The sequence below is a fragment of the Pseudophryne corroboree genome, chromosome 6, assembly GCF_028390025.1.
Source record: "Pseudophryne corroboree isolate aPseCor3 chromosome 6, aPseCor3.hap2, whole genome shotgun sequence".
NCBI classification, from domain to species: domain Eukaryota; kingdom Metazoa; phylum Chordata; class Amphibia; order Anura; family Myobatrachidae; genus Pseudophryne; species Pseudophryne corroboree.
This window is the reverse complement of record NC_086449.1, coordinates 679,806,928-679,828,962: the sequence shown is the minus strand read 5'-3', so window position 1 is coordinate 679,828,962 and position 22,035 is coordinate 679,806,928. Positions and strand designations below refer to the sequence as shown.

The 22,035-nt window shown below is 42.0% G+C and overlaps 1 protein-coding gene across 3 annotated transcripts in view; it reads left to right on the top strand.

Moving 5' to 3' along the window:
* Window positions 1-22,035, top strand: part of SLIT3 (slit guidance ligand 3) — a 1,129,203-nt gene that overhangs the window by 923,353 nt on the left and 183,815 nt on the right. For all 3 annotated transcript variants that reach the window (XM_063928289.1, XM_063928288.1, XM_063928290.1), the window contains 2 exons: window positions 8,398-8,541; window positions 11,330-11,493. In XM_063928289.1, the coding sequence (XP_063784359.1) occupies window positions 8,398-8,541; window positions 11,330-11,493 (308 nt within the window). The remainder of the gene's footprint in view (window positions 1-8,397; window positions 8,542-11,329; window positions 11,494-22,035) is intronic.

Genomic DNA, 22,035 nt, shown 5'->3' with positions numbered 1-22,035 from the left:
ATTAATTTATGGGATTCATGGACTTCTAAACATGATCTACAAGTAAAAAAGGAAAGTATTGATCTTATGTACAACTGTACTGAATATTGGAATGCTGAAGCAATATTTATTTTGTCCTAGTAAAATGTTTGGCATTTATCAGAACAGGTTAAGCAACGATTCTTGAGCACAAACTCATGTACAGTTCCAACGTAGGATCTCGATTGGTCCCTGAGGTTGTTTTTTAAAGTTATGTGATAAATCTATATTGCGGATATATAAATTTTTTATATGCGTTCACATATTTTGATAATTCAAAGCATATTGCAAATTACAATATTTCGGAAGCAAATTAAGTGGAATATACTGGAAAAAAATCTACATTGCCATAACTATGAGAAGAGCGGAAATCCTAAAGCCCAAGTACACTACAAATCTGTAGTATGTCTGTAAACAGCTAAAATGCAAAAGTCTGAAAACTAGTTATGGTGAAACAGCGTCTAGGTCGCGCAATGCATCTCCTGTCATATGGCGCAGTAACCCTGGGGGAGTGAGGACACATCTGTAAGTCAGAAAAATGCTGTTGCCATTTTGATCCTGTATACGCAAACACTTTTATGCAGCCTGTGTTCTGTTTAATGGCACAATATTCTGTCTGTAAATTACCTATATTATCTCACACGGTGTGAGATGTTGCTGAAAGATTACAAAATGTTCCCTCTGCATATGTCATTGACAAGGTCAGGGAGAATTGATTGACTTGTGTAATGAAATGTAGCTGTTAATGTCTGTAATGACATTTGATTTTGTGTACAGAATTGAGGCCCCGACACATACTTTTGCATCCCACAACATGTATAAGGAATATGCTCTCAGTGAGCAGATGTTGCACACATAAAAAGCAGAACATAAATAGCCCGTGTTCTGGCTCTTTGACCGTCTGTTGAGCAACTAAAAGTTTCTTATCCGGATAAGATCTAATTGAGTCTTTATAACTCGGCAGATTGGATTTCTGCATATTAGCAGGGAGATAATGATTGTAAATCACCGATTACAATATGTACAATACCCTTATACTTATTTTTTTGTTTATTAATACAGTGTTTGTGCATTGTTGTGGGGTGTTTGTCTAAATTATGTGACGTTTCATCAAAGCAGCTTGGTTCAAGTGATTTTGTATGATTTGCACCAATACTGTACCTTCAAATCACTCTGTAGCCCGGCATGGCAGTAAAGGCTGTAGGGTAGCTGTGGTGCACTATGATGGGGCTGATGTAGAGTTGGAAGTATACTGGACACACTGTACATTGCTGAATATTTGACCAAAAACATTCCCTTGCATTCATGTGTGTGTGTGTGTGTGTGTGTGTGTGTATATATATATATATATATATATATATGTGTGTGTGTGTGTATATATATATATATATATACAGGTTGAGTCTCCCTTATCCAAAATGCTTGGGACCAGAGGTATTTTGGATATCGGATTTTTCCGTATTTTGGAATAATTGCATACCATAATGAGATATCATGGCAATGGGACCCAAGTCTAAGCACAGAATGCATTTATGTTTCATATACACCTTATACACACAGTCTGAAGGTCATTTTAGCCAATATTTTTTATAACTTTGTACATTAAACAAAGTGTGTGTACATTCACACAATTCATTTATGTTTCATATACATCTTATAAACACAGCTTGAAGGTCATTTAATACAATATTTTTAATAACTTTGTGTATTAAACAAAGTTTGTGTACATTGAGTCATCAAAAAACAAAGGTTTCACTATCTCACTCTCACTCAAAAAAGTCCGTATTTTGGAATATTCCATATTTCGGAATATTTGGATATGGGATACTCAACCTGTATATATAATATTTGATGCTTTCTCCAAGGATATCTTGCTGTCAAAGACCCAGAAAATTCTACAAAAAGGTGGTCTTTGGGAGCAGGGGTGTATCTACCCATTGGCCAGGATGGCACTCGCCAGGAGTGCCAGCGAGGCAGGGGGCGCTGCCTGACGGTGCCAGGCTCAGCCAATAGGGTGGAATCCCTTAAGCTGTAGTGTCTGGTAATACCTGCTGTGCCGAGCTGCCTGTGCATTGCCTGGGATGAGGGGGAAGGATCGCTCAGCAGGCAGGAGCTGGCACCGGTGTCCTGCACCGCAATGCACTACAGGAAAGAAACTGAAAATAAACTGCAACTCCCAGCAACCCTTGCTGTTGGGAGCTCCCGACGGCAAGGGCTGCTGGGAGCTGTTGTTACTTTTCAGTTTCTTCACGTAGTTTGGTGCGGTGCCGGACACCAGCGCCAGCTCCTGCCTGCAGAGCGATCCTCCGCCCTCCATCCCAAGCAGCTCGGCTCAGCAGGTATTGCCAGACACTATGGCTATCTGCTGGGATGTTGTGGGGTGAGGACTAGGGCTATGTGCTGTGTGGGGAGGCTATGTATGTGCTGGGAGTGGGGGAGACTACTACTATATGCTAAGGGCGGACTACAGCTATGTGCTGGGAAGGGGATGGGACAATGGCTATGTGCCTGGGGAGGTGAGGGGCTATGTGCAGGGAGGGGGACTATGGCTATCTATGCTGGAAGGAACTATTGTTTTGTGATGGGAGGGGGTGGGGGCTACTGTATGACTATGTTGGGAGAGGTGGAAACTACGGCTATGTGCTGGGAGGGGGATGGGAACTATGACTATATGACTGTGTAGGCATATCTGTCACTGTGGGGGCATATGTGTATATGACACCGTGGGGCATATCTGGCACTATGGGGGCATATCTGGCACTGTGGGGGTATATGTGGTACTATGGGGGCATATCTGGCACCATGGGGGCATGTGTGTCTGGCAATATGGGGGCATAACTGACAACATGGGGGCATATCTAGCTCTGTGGGGTCATGCGTATCTGGCACTGTGGGGGCATATCTGTCACTGTTTGGGCATATGTGTATTGTGTATCTGGAACTGTGGGGGCTTATGTGTATCTGGCACTGTGGGGGCATATGTGTATCTGGCACTATTGGGGTCGTATGTGTATCTGGCACTGCACTATTGGGGTCATATGTGTATCACACCCCCATTTTCATTGGCCATGCCCCATGTAGTAAGTGGCCACACCCATTTTTTGGCGTGTGCGCGCACACAGTACCACTAAGATTTTTTATACTTGCACTACTGAGTAGTGCACTGTACTGCACTTCTTTGCACTACTATTTGGTTATACTACCTGGCCCTGGGTGGCATTGCCTCCTCAGCGAGGCCAGGCACTGCTGATGTCTCCTCACTCCTCAGTGTTATAAGAATTACTGTGTGGGTATAATGTGTAAAGAGAACTGCTACTGTGTGGGCATGATGTGTATAAGGGTCACTACTGTGTAGCATAATTTGATTCGGGGGAACTATTGTATGGTCATGCCGCTTTCCCATAAGATTATGTCTCTTTTTTGCACATGCACCTTCCCTATTTCAAATATGGAGGGCGCCAGTCCCTTACTTTCCCAGGGGCACCCGGACCTCTAGATACACCCCTGATCTTTACTTCACAATTATGTTTAAATAATCAACTTTGCTTATATGCTGATGTGGATGAAGACACACCTCATATTTTGAGTCTCTTATACCAAGGTACACCCAATAAGATCCATATATTACTTCTTTCTACAGTTGATTCATAGTTTTTAGTTTAAAAATGTATTATACATCACACATGTATCGAGGCAGATGTTATTTAAACTCACGGTCTCCCTTACACAGGGCGAGCTTGTTGACAGCTTGTTCAGCCTTCACCTGATTATGGTATCGTATACCCAACGCGTTTCATCTTGAAATGACTTCCTCAGGGGTGTTTGGTTTCTAGTGTGAACTTACAATTGGTATTTAGTTCTTCAATTAAAAATGCCAATTTCACGTCCTTTTAAAATACTTACCGACAGCTTGCTGGCTGTTTCTATGGGTTGGGTGACAGGCGGACGGGATCCTGGCGGTCAGCATACAGATGCCGGGATCCTGGCTGTCAGAATGTCAGCAGGGGGGCAAGGGCAACAAAGTCCCTTGTGGGCTCGCTATGCTCGCCGTGCTGCGGGCTCGGTGGCTCACTGCGCTCGCCACAGGTTCTATTCTTACTCTATAGGTGTTGTGGACACCCATGACTGGGAATAATTCTGGGCCCCATGCTAGCATTCTGGTGGTCAAGATCCCGGCGTTGGTGTGCTGACCGCCGGGATCCGAAAGCCAGAAACATGACTACATCCTGTTCCTATCAATGGATGATGACCTACCAGGTCTGGATTTTCTTAATACCCTCAGCTGTATAATGGAGAGCAGCTTCCCTGCATCAGGGCACAGCTCAAAGGTCAGAAATATATATATTTAAGGACAAATGAAGGGCGCACAAGTAAGAAGATAAAAAGTAACAATCTACTCAAATTCAAGATCGGGTTCATCAGCATGTTCCTGGTGATGTCTTTTTTCCAAAGAGCTTCAGGAACGGCTTTACGGCCTGTCCCGCCAGAAAAATACCCTTGTGTGTTGCAATTTATAATGTCCGTGGGTTCCAAACTGGGTGCCATGACACTCTGCGGTCAATGTGATTGTTAAAACCAATGCTATCAGCTGTAAAATATGTGGACAAGCAGGAGCGCAACCTTGGCCACCAGCACATACTGTACCTGAACCTAAGGGTTACAGCTAAGCACAATTTACTTAGTTTTATAATTTTCTTCTCAATTTTCACATAAGAAACTTTTGATCTAGGGGTGTCATGAAAACGATGCTGATTCTCTAGGGTGCTGTGATTCAAAAAAGTTTGGGAAACACTGGTTTTATATATTTATTGTCTTTGTCTGTTAAACTGAGACTCAGAGAAGGTTACAAATTGAATTATTTTTCTAAATAAATTCCAGATAGAAACCTAAAAGTGCTTAGCTTGCGGTGGATCACCATTTAAGGAAATTGATACATCTTGAACTCATGAATATCGGCACATACATGTATGGAAAAGTTCCATTTCCCAAGCATTTCATAGTTACACAAGTAGCTGCATGTCATATTGAAATGAAAAGAAGTGACATCCATTCTGATGGAAGGATTTGATAATATGACAATGTAATGAGCCTCTTTTAGTACTGAAATAAATGAAATCACCACGGATACCCTGACTTTTTATTTAATGGCAGAAATACAAGTTCTCAGGAATCTGGATGTTTGGCAAGACGTATGCCAAGCACAACAAAGTGGGTAAAATGTAACACATGCCGGATATTCCTTTTCCTGTATTACAGACGCTGGAGGACTGATAACTCCGCCTCTGTTTGCTAAACCCACTTATTTTTTGGGGGAAAATGGTTAAAATACTGAACACGATTCAATAGTTGGCTGCAGGGGAACAACCTATATTTGATAAAGATTAAATGACTAAGCCAGCTTTTATTATTGTACTGCACTAAAACCCAGGATTGCACGTTAGAAATCTTTAATAGGAAATTGCTTTCAGAAAATAAACTAACGCACGACTTTGTTAAATCAATGTAAAACAGTTTCTGAAGGAGAGTTTTTTGTAGTAATAGTGGTAATGAAAGTAGTAGTGTACCTTAGAATAAAGTGATATATGTGCAAGTGAGCCATCTGATGTACTCAGAAAACTCAGAATTATGGCTTCTTAATGTCAGCTTATACTTAGTGTGTTTAGGCAGTTTCAATGTAATGAGTGCAGAGCCGGATTGGCCATAGGGTTTACAGGGAAGATCCCGGTGGGCCAACGCACCTGTGGGGCCTGTTTTGTTTTAGGACATGTGGTCCTTTTTATAGACATAATGAATAAGATGCAAAATAATTTGCAAATATAAAAATTACTTTGCCACTTAGCCTGTGATTGCAGATGATCTAGTGTATGCTCTGTCTGCCTGCTTGGCTGACATATAAGATTGAGTGAATAGTGATTGGGATACGGTTGGTGTAATAAGCAAGAAAATATATCTTTCTACAGAATGATATAGTTTCCTAAATTCTGAAGGTGTATTATATAATGTGCTCATAATATTTAATTGTATTTATTTTTAACTTCCCCCTTGATGCTGGACATCCCCACTTTCTAGAAAGTGTTGGGGGGGAGGGTGCTGCTGCCATGGCCCATGGTAGACCTTACACCTCTGGTGCTGCCCATGTGGGGCCACTAGTACAAATGTTTCCAGGGCCGCTTTTTGTTCCCAATCCGCCCCTGAATGAGTGCAAACTATTTTTAAGAAACAACATTAAGATCAGTGTTTTGTTTGTGGCGTTCAGACACTTACACCCATTTTCACATCGCAGATAGCAGGTTGTACCCGGGACTTGTAAACAGCTTCTTCCCAGATGCGACCCGCTTGAGACCCCTTTTAGACTGGCAGCCCAGACATGGCATATTGCCGTGTGATGACATCACTGCGTCACATGCAGTGGTGGCACTTGAAGATCAGATCATTTCCAAGCGCAGCATGTTCCTATACTGTGAACAGGTCCCATACAGCAACCCAGGCTGACCTCGTGTTCAACCCTGCTCACTACCAGGAATGAAACACCGGGTCGACCTAGGATATTTCCCCTGTCCTCTTTCACACTGCACAAAAACCAGGGCTGCTGCGCGTTCATGTGCAATAACCCGGGTTATTTTTGGCAGTGTGAAAAGGGGTTTACAGTATGTTGAGACACTGAGGCACTTTCTGGGTACCAATAAGGCACAAAAACACATAATTACTGTATCTCAGTACACTGTGGTTAGAATGAAATGACTATAACCGTAATAGTGAAAACGTATATAATCTGCTTATGTAAGCACTGATGATACTAGATGAGCATTTAACTAAATAAAATACTTATTTCATTTACATCCATAAATAACTATGGCCACTCATGATGATGTTGACCTAAAACTCCTGATAGATGAGCAGAAAGGGGAGATGTTGTTTATACAGAGGTCTATCTGACAACAGAAAAGAATGATTGTACATCTAGTCTGCCCATCTCCTTGAAGTTTGTGTTCTTTTCGTACAGTATTTTTTCATTAAAAACAAGGCCTAATTATAGTCATTTAGGTAGGCTATTGTATTTCATTGAGTAAGGAAAATTGATCGCTCTACATTTTTATTTTATGTCATCAGGTTACATTTTTTTTTTAATTATTATTTATTTTATTATTTTATTTATTTTTACGTCCCCATAGTTAGACACCTGTGAAATCGTATCTTGAAGCAGGACCGTGGTGGTATTGAAGTCTGGATTTCTTTATAGTAAATTTATCCACGTTTACATTTTCCTAGTTGTGTGGATATTTTCCAGGTATCTCTATGTGTACAGTCAGTTTTCTTTCCTGTCTGGGCTGCTGATGTCACCAGAGAGATAATGGTTCTGTGTTCTGAGTCATACTGTAGCTTCCGGATTTATTTTGCTCACTTTAATTTCCCTTCCAGTTAATATGTGTCAGACTAGGTAGCACAGACAAAATCTGACAATTTGTGGTAGAATGAATTAGGCGATGGAGCCTCAAAGGTAGTGCAGATTTGCGTACCTCCGGATATTACAGCATTGTTTATTTTTGCTCATGCATGCAAAAATAAGCAAAAATTCTTGCCTGCAATATAAAAAGAAATAGAGGGCTGTATTGTTGGTGCACAGAAAGAAATATGGTAGTATTCCTATTCTTTTCAAATTTAACTTGCCTGCAATGTATTAAGGACGTCATGATTATCTGAATCTTTGGCTGGGTACACATGTTAACAACTGATCTGCCAACTGATAGACTTGCTGGCTGAGCCGCCGATTTGGTAGGCTACACTTACCAATCAGACGCTCGATATGTCTGACCAGACATCAGAACTGGGTGGGCATTTTGCATTTGACCACCCAGTTGTGATGTCTTTGTCGGTGGTTCCTGGGACTGCGCAGGAGGTCGGTCACTGGGTCATACATCCACACATGCAGATGCACCGCTATATCCGCAAGATGTATCGGCATCAGTTTACTGCAGGTCCGATGCAAAATATCTTTGAATGACAATTTATATCCATTTATACTGTACATTAATATATGTTTTATTTGTATTCCGGCAGAGAGTAACTTAAACTTTATATATATATATATATATATATATATATATATATATAAATATATTGTAATCACTTGCAGTTATGTATGTAAATGTTATGGCAGAATTGAAACTAGACTATTGTACTTTCTTAATAGTCATTTCAGATTCAGGCTGCATACAGAGAAGCATCGTTCAGCACACTTTATAATTACATAGACACTTTTCCTCAAATAGCTTCAGCTCTGACATTCTCATGAAACATATATATTGTGAATGTTACTATTAGCGTAGTGCTCCTTTAAGTGCAATGCATTGTTTCATATATTTACCATATTCTTTTCAGACTTCTGAATGCCAACAAAATCAACTGCCTACGGGTGAATACATTCCAGGATCTTCACAGTTTAAATTTGCTCTCGCTTTATGACAACAAACTCCAGACCATCAGCAAGGGTCTATTTGCACCTCTGAAATCGATTCAAACTCTGTAAGTATACACACGTCACTAAACATCCTAGCTTTGCATACAACCCTAAAAGACAATGAACTGTACATCATTATGGACAAAAGACAGAGCAAGGCTTCTGCAATGTTCATCTCCTCTGCCACCCAAGCCCTGATAAATGAAGTCATTATTTTATTTTTTTAGAATAGTGTTATTATTTGTAATAGCTCTGCTATAAAAAAATAATAGAGTCTGTTATAAATAAGACTAAAGAGCTCTATAAAGGCATTTGCCCCGTGGCCTAGTACATTTTGGACCATGGACTCCCTTTTGTTTTTGATGTCCTAATTATGTACACTGTGAGGTAGATTACAGCCAAAGGTCAGATGTACTAAGCCTTGGAGAGTAATAAAGTAGAGAGAAATAAAGTACCAATTAATTAGCTCCTAACTTTCATTTTTCAAACACAGTCTGTAACATTGCAATTAGGAGCTGATTGGTACTTCATCTCTCTCCACTTTGTCTCTCTTCAAGGCTTAGTACATCTCCCCCATAGACTTTTAGATTGATCCACCCATGGCCTAGTTGGCAGATACAGTAATGGTGGGTACACACTGGGTGACGTGCTCTATGAGCGACATCGCCTAGTGCTAGTGTTTCTCCTCCCTGGCCAGGCATACACACTGATCGATATGACAGGCCGTGCAGGCAGTTCTTGGACGACAGTCCAAATTGAGCTGGCTGCACGGCTGACAGCGAGGGTCGTTAACGACACGCAGGGCCGGGCATCGCTGGTCGGCAATGGCAGCATGCACATTTGCAGAGACAGTGAACGGCGTCGCTCAGGAAGGGTAAAAATGAGCAACATTGTGTGTAAGTAAGTATAATGCAGTGTGTAAGTAAGTATAATGCAGTGTGTAAATTGACCTACTGTATGCTAATTATTGTAGACAGTAGGAAAAACTCTTCTATCTTAGCCTTGTCATGTTGCCTTTGTGCAGATTACTGAAAAGCAGCCTAGCAGAGGAGGTGCATCTGCGGAGGTGTGTGGAGTGCAGTGACCATTGTTTTGTACCTTTCTACATCTAGTCTAAGATACAAGGTTGCAGTGACTCAATCTCATTCATGGGAAAAGCTCTTAATGGAGATCACATTTGTCATAGAGCTATTCACAATAAGGGTTTATTTCAACAAATAGTTGCTGTATATTTTAAGTGTGTTTATGTAAAAACATTCAATATTGTTGTTTTCTGTTATAAAACTGATACTGTGTAAATTGTGTTTATTTTATATATATCAATCTATTAGCATATCATTGAGTTCTTTCTTGAACCTTTATTCTTGAACAAGGTAATTCTGAAATCATCTATAGATGTGTCCTCGTGCATCTGGCCTCAATACACCATGCACCGCGAGATTCCATGGGTCTGGGACTCCAGGTCGACAACAAAAAGTCGACACACCTTAGGTCGAAATCAATTGGTCGACACACCTTATGTCGACATGGACAAAGTCGACGTGGAAAAAGGTCGACATGAGTTTTTTATGTTTTTGTGTGTCATTTTCTTCGTAGAGTGACCGGGAACCCCAATTAGTGCACCGCGTTCCCTCGCATGGTGCCTTCACTCCGCTCCGCTCGGCACAGATTACCGTTCCAATCGTAGTCCACGTGGATCATTAAGTATGAAAAGGTTCCAAAAAAGAAAAAAATTGTGAAAAACTCATGTCGACCTTTTTCCATGTTGACCTTGTTCCTGTCGACCTTTCGTCCATGTAAACCTTTTGTCCATGTTGACCTAAGGTGGGTCGACCAATTGGCGTCGACCTAAGGTGTGTCGACCTTTTTGTTGTCTACCTGGAGTCCGGATACCGATCCATTTATTGCTTAAAACGTGCATCGATATACAAATAAAATGCACTAACAGACTCTGCTAATTAAAATTATATGCAGCATCATTATATTCTGTGTTCAACTGCGGGTGTGTCTGCATACAAAATGCTGTGTTACAGTGTTTTCCAGGTATAGTGAGGCGAATAAGGCGCACAGAAAAATGCACAAAAACCCACCCAGTGTTTGTAAATGCTCTCATGACTAGGCACAACTAGAAGTGCTGTTTAACTTGACTGCAGCATCGATGTAGGAGGACACATCTGTGCGTTTGACACGTTTTTGTTTTACACAATATTGTAGTCATCCAAGCTGTAAAAGTAAAGTATTCTGTGAAGGTTAATTTGGTATCACGGCTACCTTAGAGCTCATATGCATTGATATTTTTAAAATGCCTTTTACAAGCATTGTTTTTTTATTCATCTTAAATGCATATATACAGGTACTGTATAACACTAAAAACTAATTATTGATACTGTTACCAAGCACATTGACATTTATTTAAGCGTTGTGTTCTGTTGCCGATTTTCAGAACACTCCTTGTTCTATTTTTTTCCTGATTTTTAACGTGTTTTTAATTTAATGTAGTCAAAATTTTTTGGAACTATACAGCGCTCCCTAGATATATTATTCTTTTAATATTTCTTCTTTTTTTATGTTTTGGATTTTGACGCTCCAGTGGCGCCATTTGGGAGCCGCTAATTAGTATCAATTTACGTGCTATAAACCAGCAGGATTGGTGGTTTAGAAGCAGCAGGGATTTTCTTGTGTTGTATTAATAGGATACTGTAATGTAGTCATTACTATATATCCATAAGATGATTCATATCTCCTACTACGATGACAGATGGCTACTTGGTTTAGTGCTTGTATGATTCGAATAACAAAGGGTACACAAAGAATGAAGGCAGTGTCCAATTAAACATCCTATCTCTCCTGCAGACATTTAGCACAGAACCCATTTGTTTGTGACTGCCATTTGAAGTGGCTTGCCGATTACCTGCAAGATAATCCAATAGAAACCAGTGGCGCCCGATGCACCAGCCCACGTCGCCTTGCCAACAAACGAATCAGCCAGATCAAGAGCAAGAAGTTCCGTTGTACAGGTAATTAATTTACCTTAGTCATGGCTGCCTTTTCTACTGAGAGATGAGTAAATCCAGATAGCCTGCTAATCAAATCAGCAAACACAGTGTTTTCTGTAATGGACATTACAGGGCAACTTTCTAAATTACATTTGGCAAATTTGGTTAGTCTTGGACAAAATCAATTATACTGATGGGTTTGAAAAAATAAAACAGAAAAAAACAGAAGCTTGTCTTTCTCAGCAGTATTTATCTAAGTCTAATGTTGCTCATATAAACATTTTCACATGCATTTTGCAGAACTTAAATATGTATAACTTATGGAAAGTCAAATGTTTCCCATTGATATCACATCATACAATCATACATTAAGGGTTCTACAAGTTCTGTAATGGGAAAAACGTAGATGTTGCCCATAGCAAACAATCATATTTCAGCTATGATTTTCTTGAATGTACTAAGAGAATGGGCAATACACCCACTTACCCTTTTTTAGTAAATCTACCTCTAAATGTAATTTATGCAAACATATGATGCTGTGTAGCAGCTGTTCATAATGATTGATATAGGTGGTTTCTGTCTATTGTGTCTATAACAAAGGACAGAGGTTTCTTGTTTATGACCAGCTCCTAACTGTCATTTGATAAACACAGCCTGTAACCTGGCAGTTACATGCTGATTGGCTGGTGCAGTATCTCCGTCCACTTTATCTCTCTCCTAGGCTTAGTAAATAGGCCTCTATATCTCTGAATGCTGTAATGACCAAAACTATAATACTCTGCTGCACTTAGGGTCCATACAACATTTGACATGTTCCTCATAGTTCTTAACAAATCAGTATTTTGAGATCTGCTTACGTGTCATGTACAGTATTCAAGCTGTCATTTTCCTCTGCACTGATTTCTTGTTTCAAAACAAACAAACATTGTAAAATTCCTTAAAATATCTCCAAGAGGAGGAATCTTATTTTGGCTGAAAAACAAACTGCAGTAACGTCCGCTATGCATTGTATGTTCCCTAGAAACATCCTTGTGGTCCTGAAGTTAATAGGGCAAATACGGTTTTAGAATTGTTGAGCAACTTGTTTATTCCCTTTATGTTTGTTGCCATGTGCAGATTAAGGTATATGTTATGCTCAATGAGACATTGTGGCATTAGTAATGTACTAGGAAATGATGCACAAAGTAGATAATATATGTTGACATAAGCATTCATATATGAATGTTATCTGTGAGGATGTGCTGTAACATCATAAGCCAGTACTCGCCTCCTCCCCCCCTTCATGACGCAACTGACTGTCACCACACGTGATACCAGATTTAATCAGTGGACTAGACAACACTGGACTGAAATTACAGTGTGTGCACTAGCACCAACAGAGAACAATGACATTTAATCTTTTTTTTTTTTCTTTTCAGGAGCAAAATGTTTGCGGCCACTGACTAACTTCTCCAATTATGGGCTCTATTTACTAAGCCTTGGATGGAGATAAAGTACCAGCCAATCAGTATCTAACTGCCACGTCACAGGCTGGGTTTGAAAAATGACAGTTAGGAGCTGATTGGCTGGTACTTTATGTCCGTCCACTTTATCTCCATCCAAGTCTGAGTAAGTAGACCCCTATCTCCCATGTGATCCCCAAACGAATGTCAGACAATTTGACCACAGATCTGACCATTCAGCAATCAGAGCAGCCCACCACATCCTAACATCTGTAGCCAGCTTCATTCATCTATTGCTATGAGATTTGTTTTTGCATCACACACAGTAATACCATATCCACATTGCAATGTGTCACTAGCGTTGTATACAGTGCGCTCTCTTACACTGTAGGTACTTACTGTACATTGTGCTCATAGAATTTCTTCCCATCAGTAAATGCCTGTAAAGGTAAAATTTCCGCCTTTTCTTTCCATTACAGAAAGTGCATTAGCACCTTAGGTATTTCATGGCTGTCATAACACTTTATTAAATCTGATAAAATGAAGATTTATCATACAGATCGAACACACAGCCTGCGGTGCAATGGGAGAGCCCATATCTTTAAACCAGGCATCTTTCAGTAATTGCCTCTGAATGCTAGTTTTGCCTTCAAGCACAACAGTGGAATCAATGCACCTGTGTGTTTATTGGGAATGTCTTTTCTCTTCTGTATCTGACAGCATTCACTTACTAACTTTATTCACTTAGAATATCACTTGCCAACACTCCAACTTAGAAATGTGTGTGTACTATATATCTACCAAATCGGCGTTTCTAAACTTTCTATGCAGGGATGGACTTGGGCTGTCTAATAGCCCTGGCATTTTACTGTGTGCGCATATGCCACAGACTCACGGGGTGTGCTACAAGTCACGGGGGGCCTGGCCTTGCAGCATGCCTCGTATCTCTGTGCTGGGTAGATTGCTGGGAAGTGGAGCTGCGAGGTGAGCCAGGCAGCCGAGCAGAGTGTTCAGCTAACCATGGTCTCTCTGCGGACTGACCCATCAGGCCATAGGTCCTTCTGGGCATTCTTGCCCTGTTACTATGTGGAATTAAAAAGCAGAATGAATGCTGCTATGACCATTAGACAGGCAGTTACTTGTGTCCGATCCATCATCAGATGTACACACATTTATAAAGAACCTCTTCTTTGGCTCCTATTGAGGCCTGCATCTTCTGCACTTGTCTTGTGTACTTCTGATTGTGTTGATGACAATTCTCAACTTGTTAGAAATAAAGGGAATTTAAACAATAATTACTGTGCCAACATTGGTACTGTATGTAACATAGACAAAACAGAAGATTAATTTAGTAAACTAAAGCGGATTACATGTTCACCCCTAGTACTGGTCAGCAAAAAGTATATATACAGTATTACACTGATTTGTGTTGAGAAAGTTAGTGCAGTATTATAAAACTCTAGTACACAATTTGCAGTGTGACCCTTCACCTAAGGCTTTCACAGTATTGTGCAGTCCATGATATTTATATGACAACAGGGCAGATGTACTAAGAGAGTGATAAAGCGGAGAGAGATAAAGTACCAGCCAATCCGCTCCTTTCATTTTTCAAACACAGCCTGTAAAATAGCAGTTAGGAGCTGAGTGGCTGGTACTAGGGTGACCAATCCTGGGATTGGCATCAGTGGAATCCTGGGATTTTGGTCTAAAATTGTCTGGGATTGAATCCCAGGATTGGAGTTTCCAATTCCAGGGATTTCAGGATTAGCCACCAAATTTTTTTTTCCAGTGCCTGGCACCGTTGAACATCTTCAGCAGGCTCAGGCACTGCCAGGCACACCCTGCCCCCGGCTATGTACACTGCGCAACGTGATGTGATATCAGAAGTCATGCTGTACAGCCTGATGCCAATCATACTTGCTGCCCGGACCTCGCCACGCCGCCCGTAGCAAGTGGGCCCGCCTGTCCAGAGGATCGTGAGTTGTTGTGTGGGCCGGGGGGGACACATTGAATATTTTATTTTTAAAACCAACAAACCGATCCCGAGAATCCCGGGATTGATAATTTTTCAATCCTGAATCCCGGGATTGAAAAAACGGCCCAGGATTGGCCTCCCTAGGTGCTACTTTATCTCTTTTCTCTTTAGCAAAGGTTTAGTACATCTCCCCTAATGTGCTGGACATGGGGCAGCTACCCAGGTTCCCAAAACCCCTGTGGTGGGTGGATGTATGTCTGACTCACATGTCTAACACTGTAGATCACTAAAGGGCTTTAGAAATAATGGGGCTGATGTGGAGTTGAATTTATGCCTGTATGTGGATTGCATTTTGCATGTTTTCACTCTGCATATGTCCTGTAATACTCCTTTCAAAACATCACAATAACCAGAGTTATTAGCGGGACAATCAGAGTTGCGGTTCAGTGTGAAAGGATCCCCCAAAAATAACCTGTGACCCAGGAATCCAACCAAGTTAGCGACCAGGATTGGACTCGTGAAGGACCTGGTAGTAACCCATCCCGTTTACAGCATAGGAAGAGTTGGATCCCTGGTGATTGGAGAGGATGTAATCTCCAAGCACTGGCAGAACACTTAACACTGCACCCATTTGTAGTGTAAACAGCAACAACCCCGTAATAACCTGTGTCAGAGCCCCGAGGAAATGGGGTATGTCCCGGGTTTGACCCAGGTTGGAACCCTGTTCCAGATGGACCCAGGATTATGGTGTGAAAGGGGTATACCCAAGTATATACCAGTATGGGCAATGCAGTCATTTGTTTCTCCAGTTATGATGGGAGAGGCATTAACTGAACTGTAACGTGGGGTGTAGGCGAATAAGAATGTAGGTGAAGTTCAGGGTGGGTTAGACGTAAATATAAATATGCATGTTAGGAGACAGATCATTTGCAGCTGATATAGGCCAACTGTCAATTCTCCAACTGCACATTGATGATAGCTAGAATCAAGCCAAGGATACTGATGGGGAAGGGGACACATCTCAAGATGCGTATAGGCAAAGAGGCACATTTTTTTGCTGTCTACACATATTTGCCCGATTTCCACCCACCCTGCATTACCCACAATGTTTTTATCCTGACATTGCAGTGATATAAATATGGAAATTGACAATATTTTACCATGGTTTCCTTTTTGTCTAGTATTAAACCAGCAAAAATGTGTACTTTAAATACATTGTCGTATTTTGCTCTCTACAGTGTCACATAAAGTCATTTACTTTAGATTGAGCCGGCCTAATGACCCAAGGAAACTCCTCTGACATACTTTATGTAATCTGGATGGCAGATTTCATTCCGAGCACAATGATACACAGATCTGCTTTATATGCTAAACTGCTAATGTCAAAAAGTGCACATGGGAAGCTTATCTCTTTGCGCCGAGGAGTTTCCCCTTCAGAGGTTACAAGCGTGAGTTGTCATGCACAAAAATTGCTATTTAAGCATATTTCTAACCATGAATATAACAGTTATCTGAATAATAGAGTAGAGGTACTGTACTTGTCTTTCATCCTAATTAGTTAGTAGTGAGACATCTTTCACTTAGGGCGATATCCAACTTGGTGCAAAAATGTGGTAAAATACAGCCAATACACTTTTCACATCTATCGCGTGAGAAGTGCCACTTTTTGTGTGAAAAAGAGGCTTTTTGCTAGTATGTGCGCTCCCGTTTTTAATTTGCACGATAATTCTTGTCGACATAACTAGAGAAAAGTGTAGGTGAAGATGGGGAAATCAGCCTGTGCCCCCCAAAAAGCAAAAATAATATAGTATAGAAGTGTATTAGTGGTCATACTAAAAGTATTTGGGGTACTTAATTTGGGTCAAATACTTCAGAAAAAGTGAAAAATTATAGAAAGCAAGTGTTTTTCAGCAAAATAAATGCTCACATTAAATTAGGAGTCTATAAAAGGGGTATGAGTATATACTGTATATGGGTAACTTTAAGCAATTAAAAAAAAAAAAAAAGATTATTCCCACCCGCAAGCTTAAAAACACTTGTCCCACTAATAATGCACCCCAATATAAGGGTGTAGTATGGTAGGCCGGCGGTCTGGCTCCCGGCGACCAGCATACCGGCGCCGGAAGCCCGACCGCCGGCTTACCGACAGTGTGGCGAGCGCAAATGAGCCCCTTGCGTGCACGGTGGAGCGCTACGCGCGCCACGCTACGCGCGCCACGCTATTTTATTCTCCCTCCAGGGGGGTCGTGGACCCCCACGAGGGAGATTAAGTGTCGGTATGCCGGCTGTCAGGATTCCGGGGCCGGTATGCTGTGCGCCGGGATCCCGACAGCCGGCATACTGAAGACCACCCCAATATACCTGTCCCTTACTTTGTATCCCAAATTCCATTATTTACATATTAGTGGCCAATTAAAAATAATATAAACATTCTAAGTGCCTAGGAAACAGCAGTATGGGAGATATACAACCCTGGGCGCTTGTGTTATATTAAAAGAAACAAATATGATACAGTGTAAAAAAAATTAAGAAATTAAGAACACAAGCGCCCGGGGTTGTATATCTCCCATACTGCTTTTTTCTGTATATTTTGTGATGTATGGTGATATCATAGGGAGAATTATAATTTAGGGCAGCTGTATTAAGCGCCAGTGTAGCAGGAATTCCTCACCCTTTCTTTTGTGTAGCTTCTAAGTGCCTAATTAGTCATTAATGGGAGTGTCCCAGGGGTTCTGAACCAAATCCCAACATGTTAATCTAACATAGGGATTTTCCACAACTTTTCACCTGCTCAGAGGTGGTGAAAATAAATGTGCTATAAAACCTATGGAGAATTATCGCCGGCGAATAACTGAATAGGTCTATTTTCTCAAATTGTGAGAAAACCTTTTTTTCCCACAAGTGAACAGGTTATCGATTCGCGGCCAATTGAATATCCCCCTAAGGATTAAAATTCACCCTACGATAAAAAAAACAATTTGCTTAATTGTGTCTGGAAAAGAGGAGTTTGTAGGGGTTCAGTATGAATGAGTGATGGCTGGCATGCCGGCCGTCAGTATACCTACAGCGGCATCCCTACCACCAGTATGCCGGCAGTGGGGCGAGCGCTAAAAAGCCCCTTGTAAGCTCACTGTACTCACCACGCTGCGGGCACGGTGGCTCGTTGTTCTCGCCACAATATATATTCTCCCTCTATGGGTGTTGTGGACACCCATAGAGGGAGAATCACCTACCTCGCGGCAGCGTTTCATTGCTAGTTGGGATTCCAGTGTCGGCATTGTGACCACTGGGATCCTGACTAGCGGTATTTTAACCGCTTCCCGTTTGTAGTTCTCACAGGGATTGCCAAATGCTGGCAGGCCATAGGTGTATGTCATAACCAAAATTTGTGATCAAAATATTAATATCTTTGTTGAAGTTGCTGTTGGAGATAACCAATTGGTGGACTACGGAATATTTTAGTTTTAAATAAAATACATTGGCCCAAAATGTATATGACATTTAAAACATGCTCATACTGTATATATTTGTGGGTTTATTTATTACATGATTTTAATACTGGTATATCCCAAAAAATAATAATAATATAATGTAAGTCACAAAATCTTAAAGAACCATTGCTCTTGAGTTTACACTAGGAAATAAATTCTGCAGATCCAATGAATGCCCTGAGACAAAATTTCCACACGATCGGGTTAGGAACATGGGGGAGAAGTACTAAGCAGTGATAAAAGTGGAGAAGTGGAGTGGAGAAGTTGCAACCAATCAGCGTTGACATAGCATTTATAATTTGCATACTATTAAAGTATACAGAGCAGCTCATTGGTTGCCATGGGCAACTTCGCCACTGGTTCACTGATCCACTTTTATCACTGCATAGTACATCTCCCCCTTAATATCATGTGCAGGACATCAAGTCTTCTGCTCTGATCGTTGCATGACATAACTTTATGGCCGTGTTTTCAGAGCCTGCTACAACTAGGATATTCTCCAAAGCTGGTCAGGAAATTGTTACACATAAATGAACGGAAATACACTAACAGGTCAAGCATCATAGACCAAAGAGCCAGATTCATGTCCACTTTGACTGTGACAGTGTGTATGTAGCTACCTTCCAAATACATTAATTGGGCTTTAGAGAATTATTTCTGTTTGACGGTTGAGTTATAACAGCCTGACCCTGTAGGCCCAAACTGTGCACTTGAACAACAGACTTAGCAACACACTGTCAATATTTTGTGCCAGTCTCAATTACAACCTAATAGACCCCAATCAGGTGTTTCTCAGGTTTGATTGTCATTTTGGCAGAATACATACTATACTGTGATCTTCAGCCAGTTTGGTCTAACATTTTGATATGGCTGCACTGCCATGTTTAGTAAGTAATTCCCTGCTTCGAGAATAGTTTTAGTACTCCATTACACAAAAGAGGTAAATTGTGTCTTAAAGTCCGTAGCTTTATGTATTCCATATGTTTCTCATGTATTTTTCTCTAACGTCCTAGTGGATGCTGGGGACTCCGTAAGGACCATGGGAATAGACGGGCTCCGCAAGAGACATGGGCACTTTAAGAAAGAATTTAGATTCTGGTGTGCACTGTCTCCTCCCTCTATGCCCCTCCTCCAGACCTCAGTTTGATTCTGTGCCCAGACGAGCTGGGTGCTTTTCAGTGAGCTCTCCTGAGTTCGCTGAGAGAAAGTATTTTGTTAGGTTTTTTATTTTCAGGGAGCTCTGCTGGCAACAGACTCCCTGCATCGTGGGACAGAGGGGAGAGAAGCAGCCCTACTCTCTGAAGCTAGGTCCTGCTTCTTAGGCTACTGAACACCATTAGCTCCAGAGGGATCGTAAGCAGGATCTCACCCTCGCCGTCCGATCCCAGAGCCGGAAGACAGAAGCCGGGTGAGTATGAGAAACAAGAACACTTCAAAATCGGCGGCAGAAGACTCCGTTCTTCACTGAGGTAACGCACAGCACTGCAGCTGTGCGCCATTGCTCCCACACACCTCACATACTCCTGTCACTGTAAGGGTAAAGGGCACAGGGGGGGGAGGGCGCCCTGGGCAGTATTGGGAACCTCTTTTTGGCAAAAGTAAGCATATATACAGGTGGGCACTGTATATATGTATGAGCCCCCGCCAAGAAAATGCATATTTAAGCGGGACAGAAGCCCGCCGTCGAGGGGGCGGGGCTTCTTCCTCAGCACTCGCCAGCGCCATTTTTTCTCCACAGCTCCGCTGAGAGGAAGCTCCCCAGGCTCTCCCCTGCAGATTCACGGTAGAAGAGGGTAAAAAGAGAGGGGGGGCACATAAATTAGGCGCAAAAACAATATAAACAGCAGCTACTGGGTTAACATTAAGTTACTGTGTTATTCCTGGGTTATAGCGCTGGGGTGTGTGCTGGCATACTCTCTCTCTGTCTCTCCAAAGGGCCTTGTGGGGAACTGTCTTCAAAAAGGGCATTCTGTGTGTGTGTGTGTGTGTGTGTGTGTGTGTGTGTGTGTGTGTGTGTGTCGGTACGCTTGTGTCGACATGTCTGATGAGGAAGGCTATGTGGAAGCAGAGCGGGAGCAAGTGAATGTGGTGTCTCCGCCGACGGCGCCGACACCTGATTGGATGGATATGTGGAAGGTTTTAAATGATAATGTTAATTCCTTGCATAAGAGGTTAGATAAAGCTGAAGCCTCAGGACAGTCAGGGTCCCAACCCGTGCCTGATCCTATGTCGCAGAGGCCGTCAGGGTCTCAGAAGCGCCCACTATCCCAAATTGTTGACACAGATACCAACATGGATTCTGACTCCAGTGTCGATTACGATGATGCAAAGTTACAGCCAAAGTTGGCTAAATCACTCCGATATATGATTATAGCAATTAAGGATGTTTTGCACATCACAGAGGAAACCCCTGTCCCTGACACAAGGGTTTATATGGATAAGGGAAAGAAACCTGAGGTAACTTTTCTCCCCTCATACGAACTGAATGAGTTATGTGAAAAAGCTTGGGAATCTCCAGATAAAAAAAATGCAGATTTCCAAACGGATTCTTATAGCGTATCCTTTCCCGCCAACGGACAGGTTACGATGGGAATCCTCCCCTAGGGTGGACAAAGCTTTAACACGCTTATCCAAAAAGGTAGCCCTGCCTTCCCAGGATACGGCTGCCCTCAATGATGCTGCTGATCGCAAACAGTAGGGTACCCTGAAGTCCATTTATACACATTCGGGTACCTTGCTCAGACCGGCAATCGCGTCGGCCTGGGTCTGTAGTGCAGTAGCGGCATGGACTGATACCATATCAGAGGAGTTGGATACCCTAGATAGGGATACTGTTTTATTGACCCTGGGGCATATTAAAGGCGCTGTCCTTTATATAAGAGATGCTCAAAGAGACATTAGTCTACTGGGTTCTAGAATAAATGCTTTGTCAATTTCTGCCAGAAGGGTCCTGTGGACTCGGCAATGGACAGGTGATGCTGACTCAAAAAGGCATATGGAGGTTTTACCTTATAAGGGTGAGGAATTGTTTGGGGAGGGTCTCTCGGACCTGGTCTCCACAGCTACTGCTGGAAAGTCACATTTTTTGCCATATGTTTCCTCACAGCCTAAGAGAGCACCGTATTATCAAATGCAGTCCTTTCGATCACAGAAAAACAAGAAAGTCCGAGGTGCGTCCTTTCTTGCCAGAGGCAGGGGCAGAGGAAAGAAGCTGCACAACACAGCTAGTTCCCAGGAACAGAAGTCCTCCCCGGCCTCTACAAAATCTGCCGCATGACGCTGGGGCTCCACAAGCGGGGCTAGGCCCGGTGGGGGCGCGTCTTCGAAATTTCAGCCACAAGTGGGTTCACTCCCAGTTGGATCCCTGGGCAATAGAGATTGTGTCTCAGGGGGATACAAGCTGGAATTCGAGGAAATGCCCCCTCACCGATACCTCAAATCGGCCCTGCCAGCTTCCTTCCACGAGAGGGAAGTAGTGTTAACTGCAATTCACAAATTGTATCTTCAACAGGTGGTGGTCAAGGTTCCCCTCCTTCAACAAGGAAGGGGTTATTATTCGACCATGTTTGTAGTCCCGAAACCGGACGGTTCGGTCAGACCCATATTGAATTTAAAATCCCTGAACATATAGCTGAAAAGGTTCAAGTTCAAGATG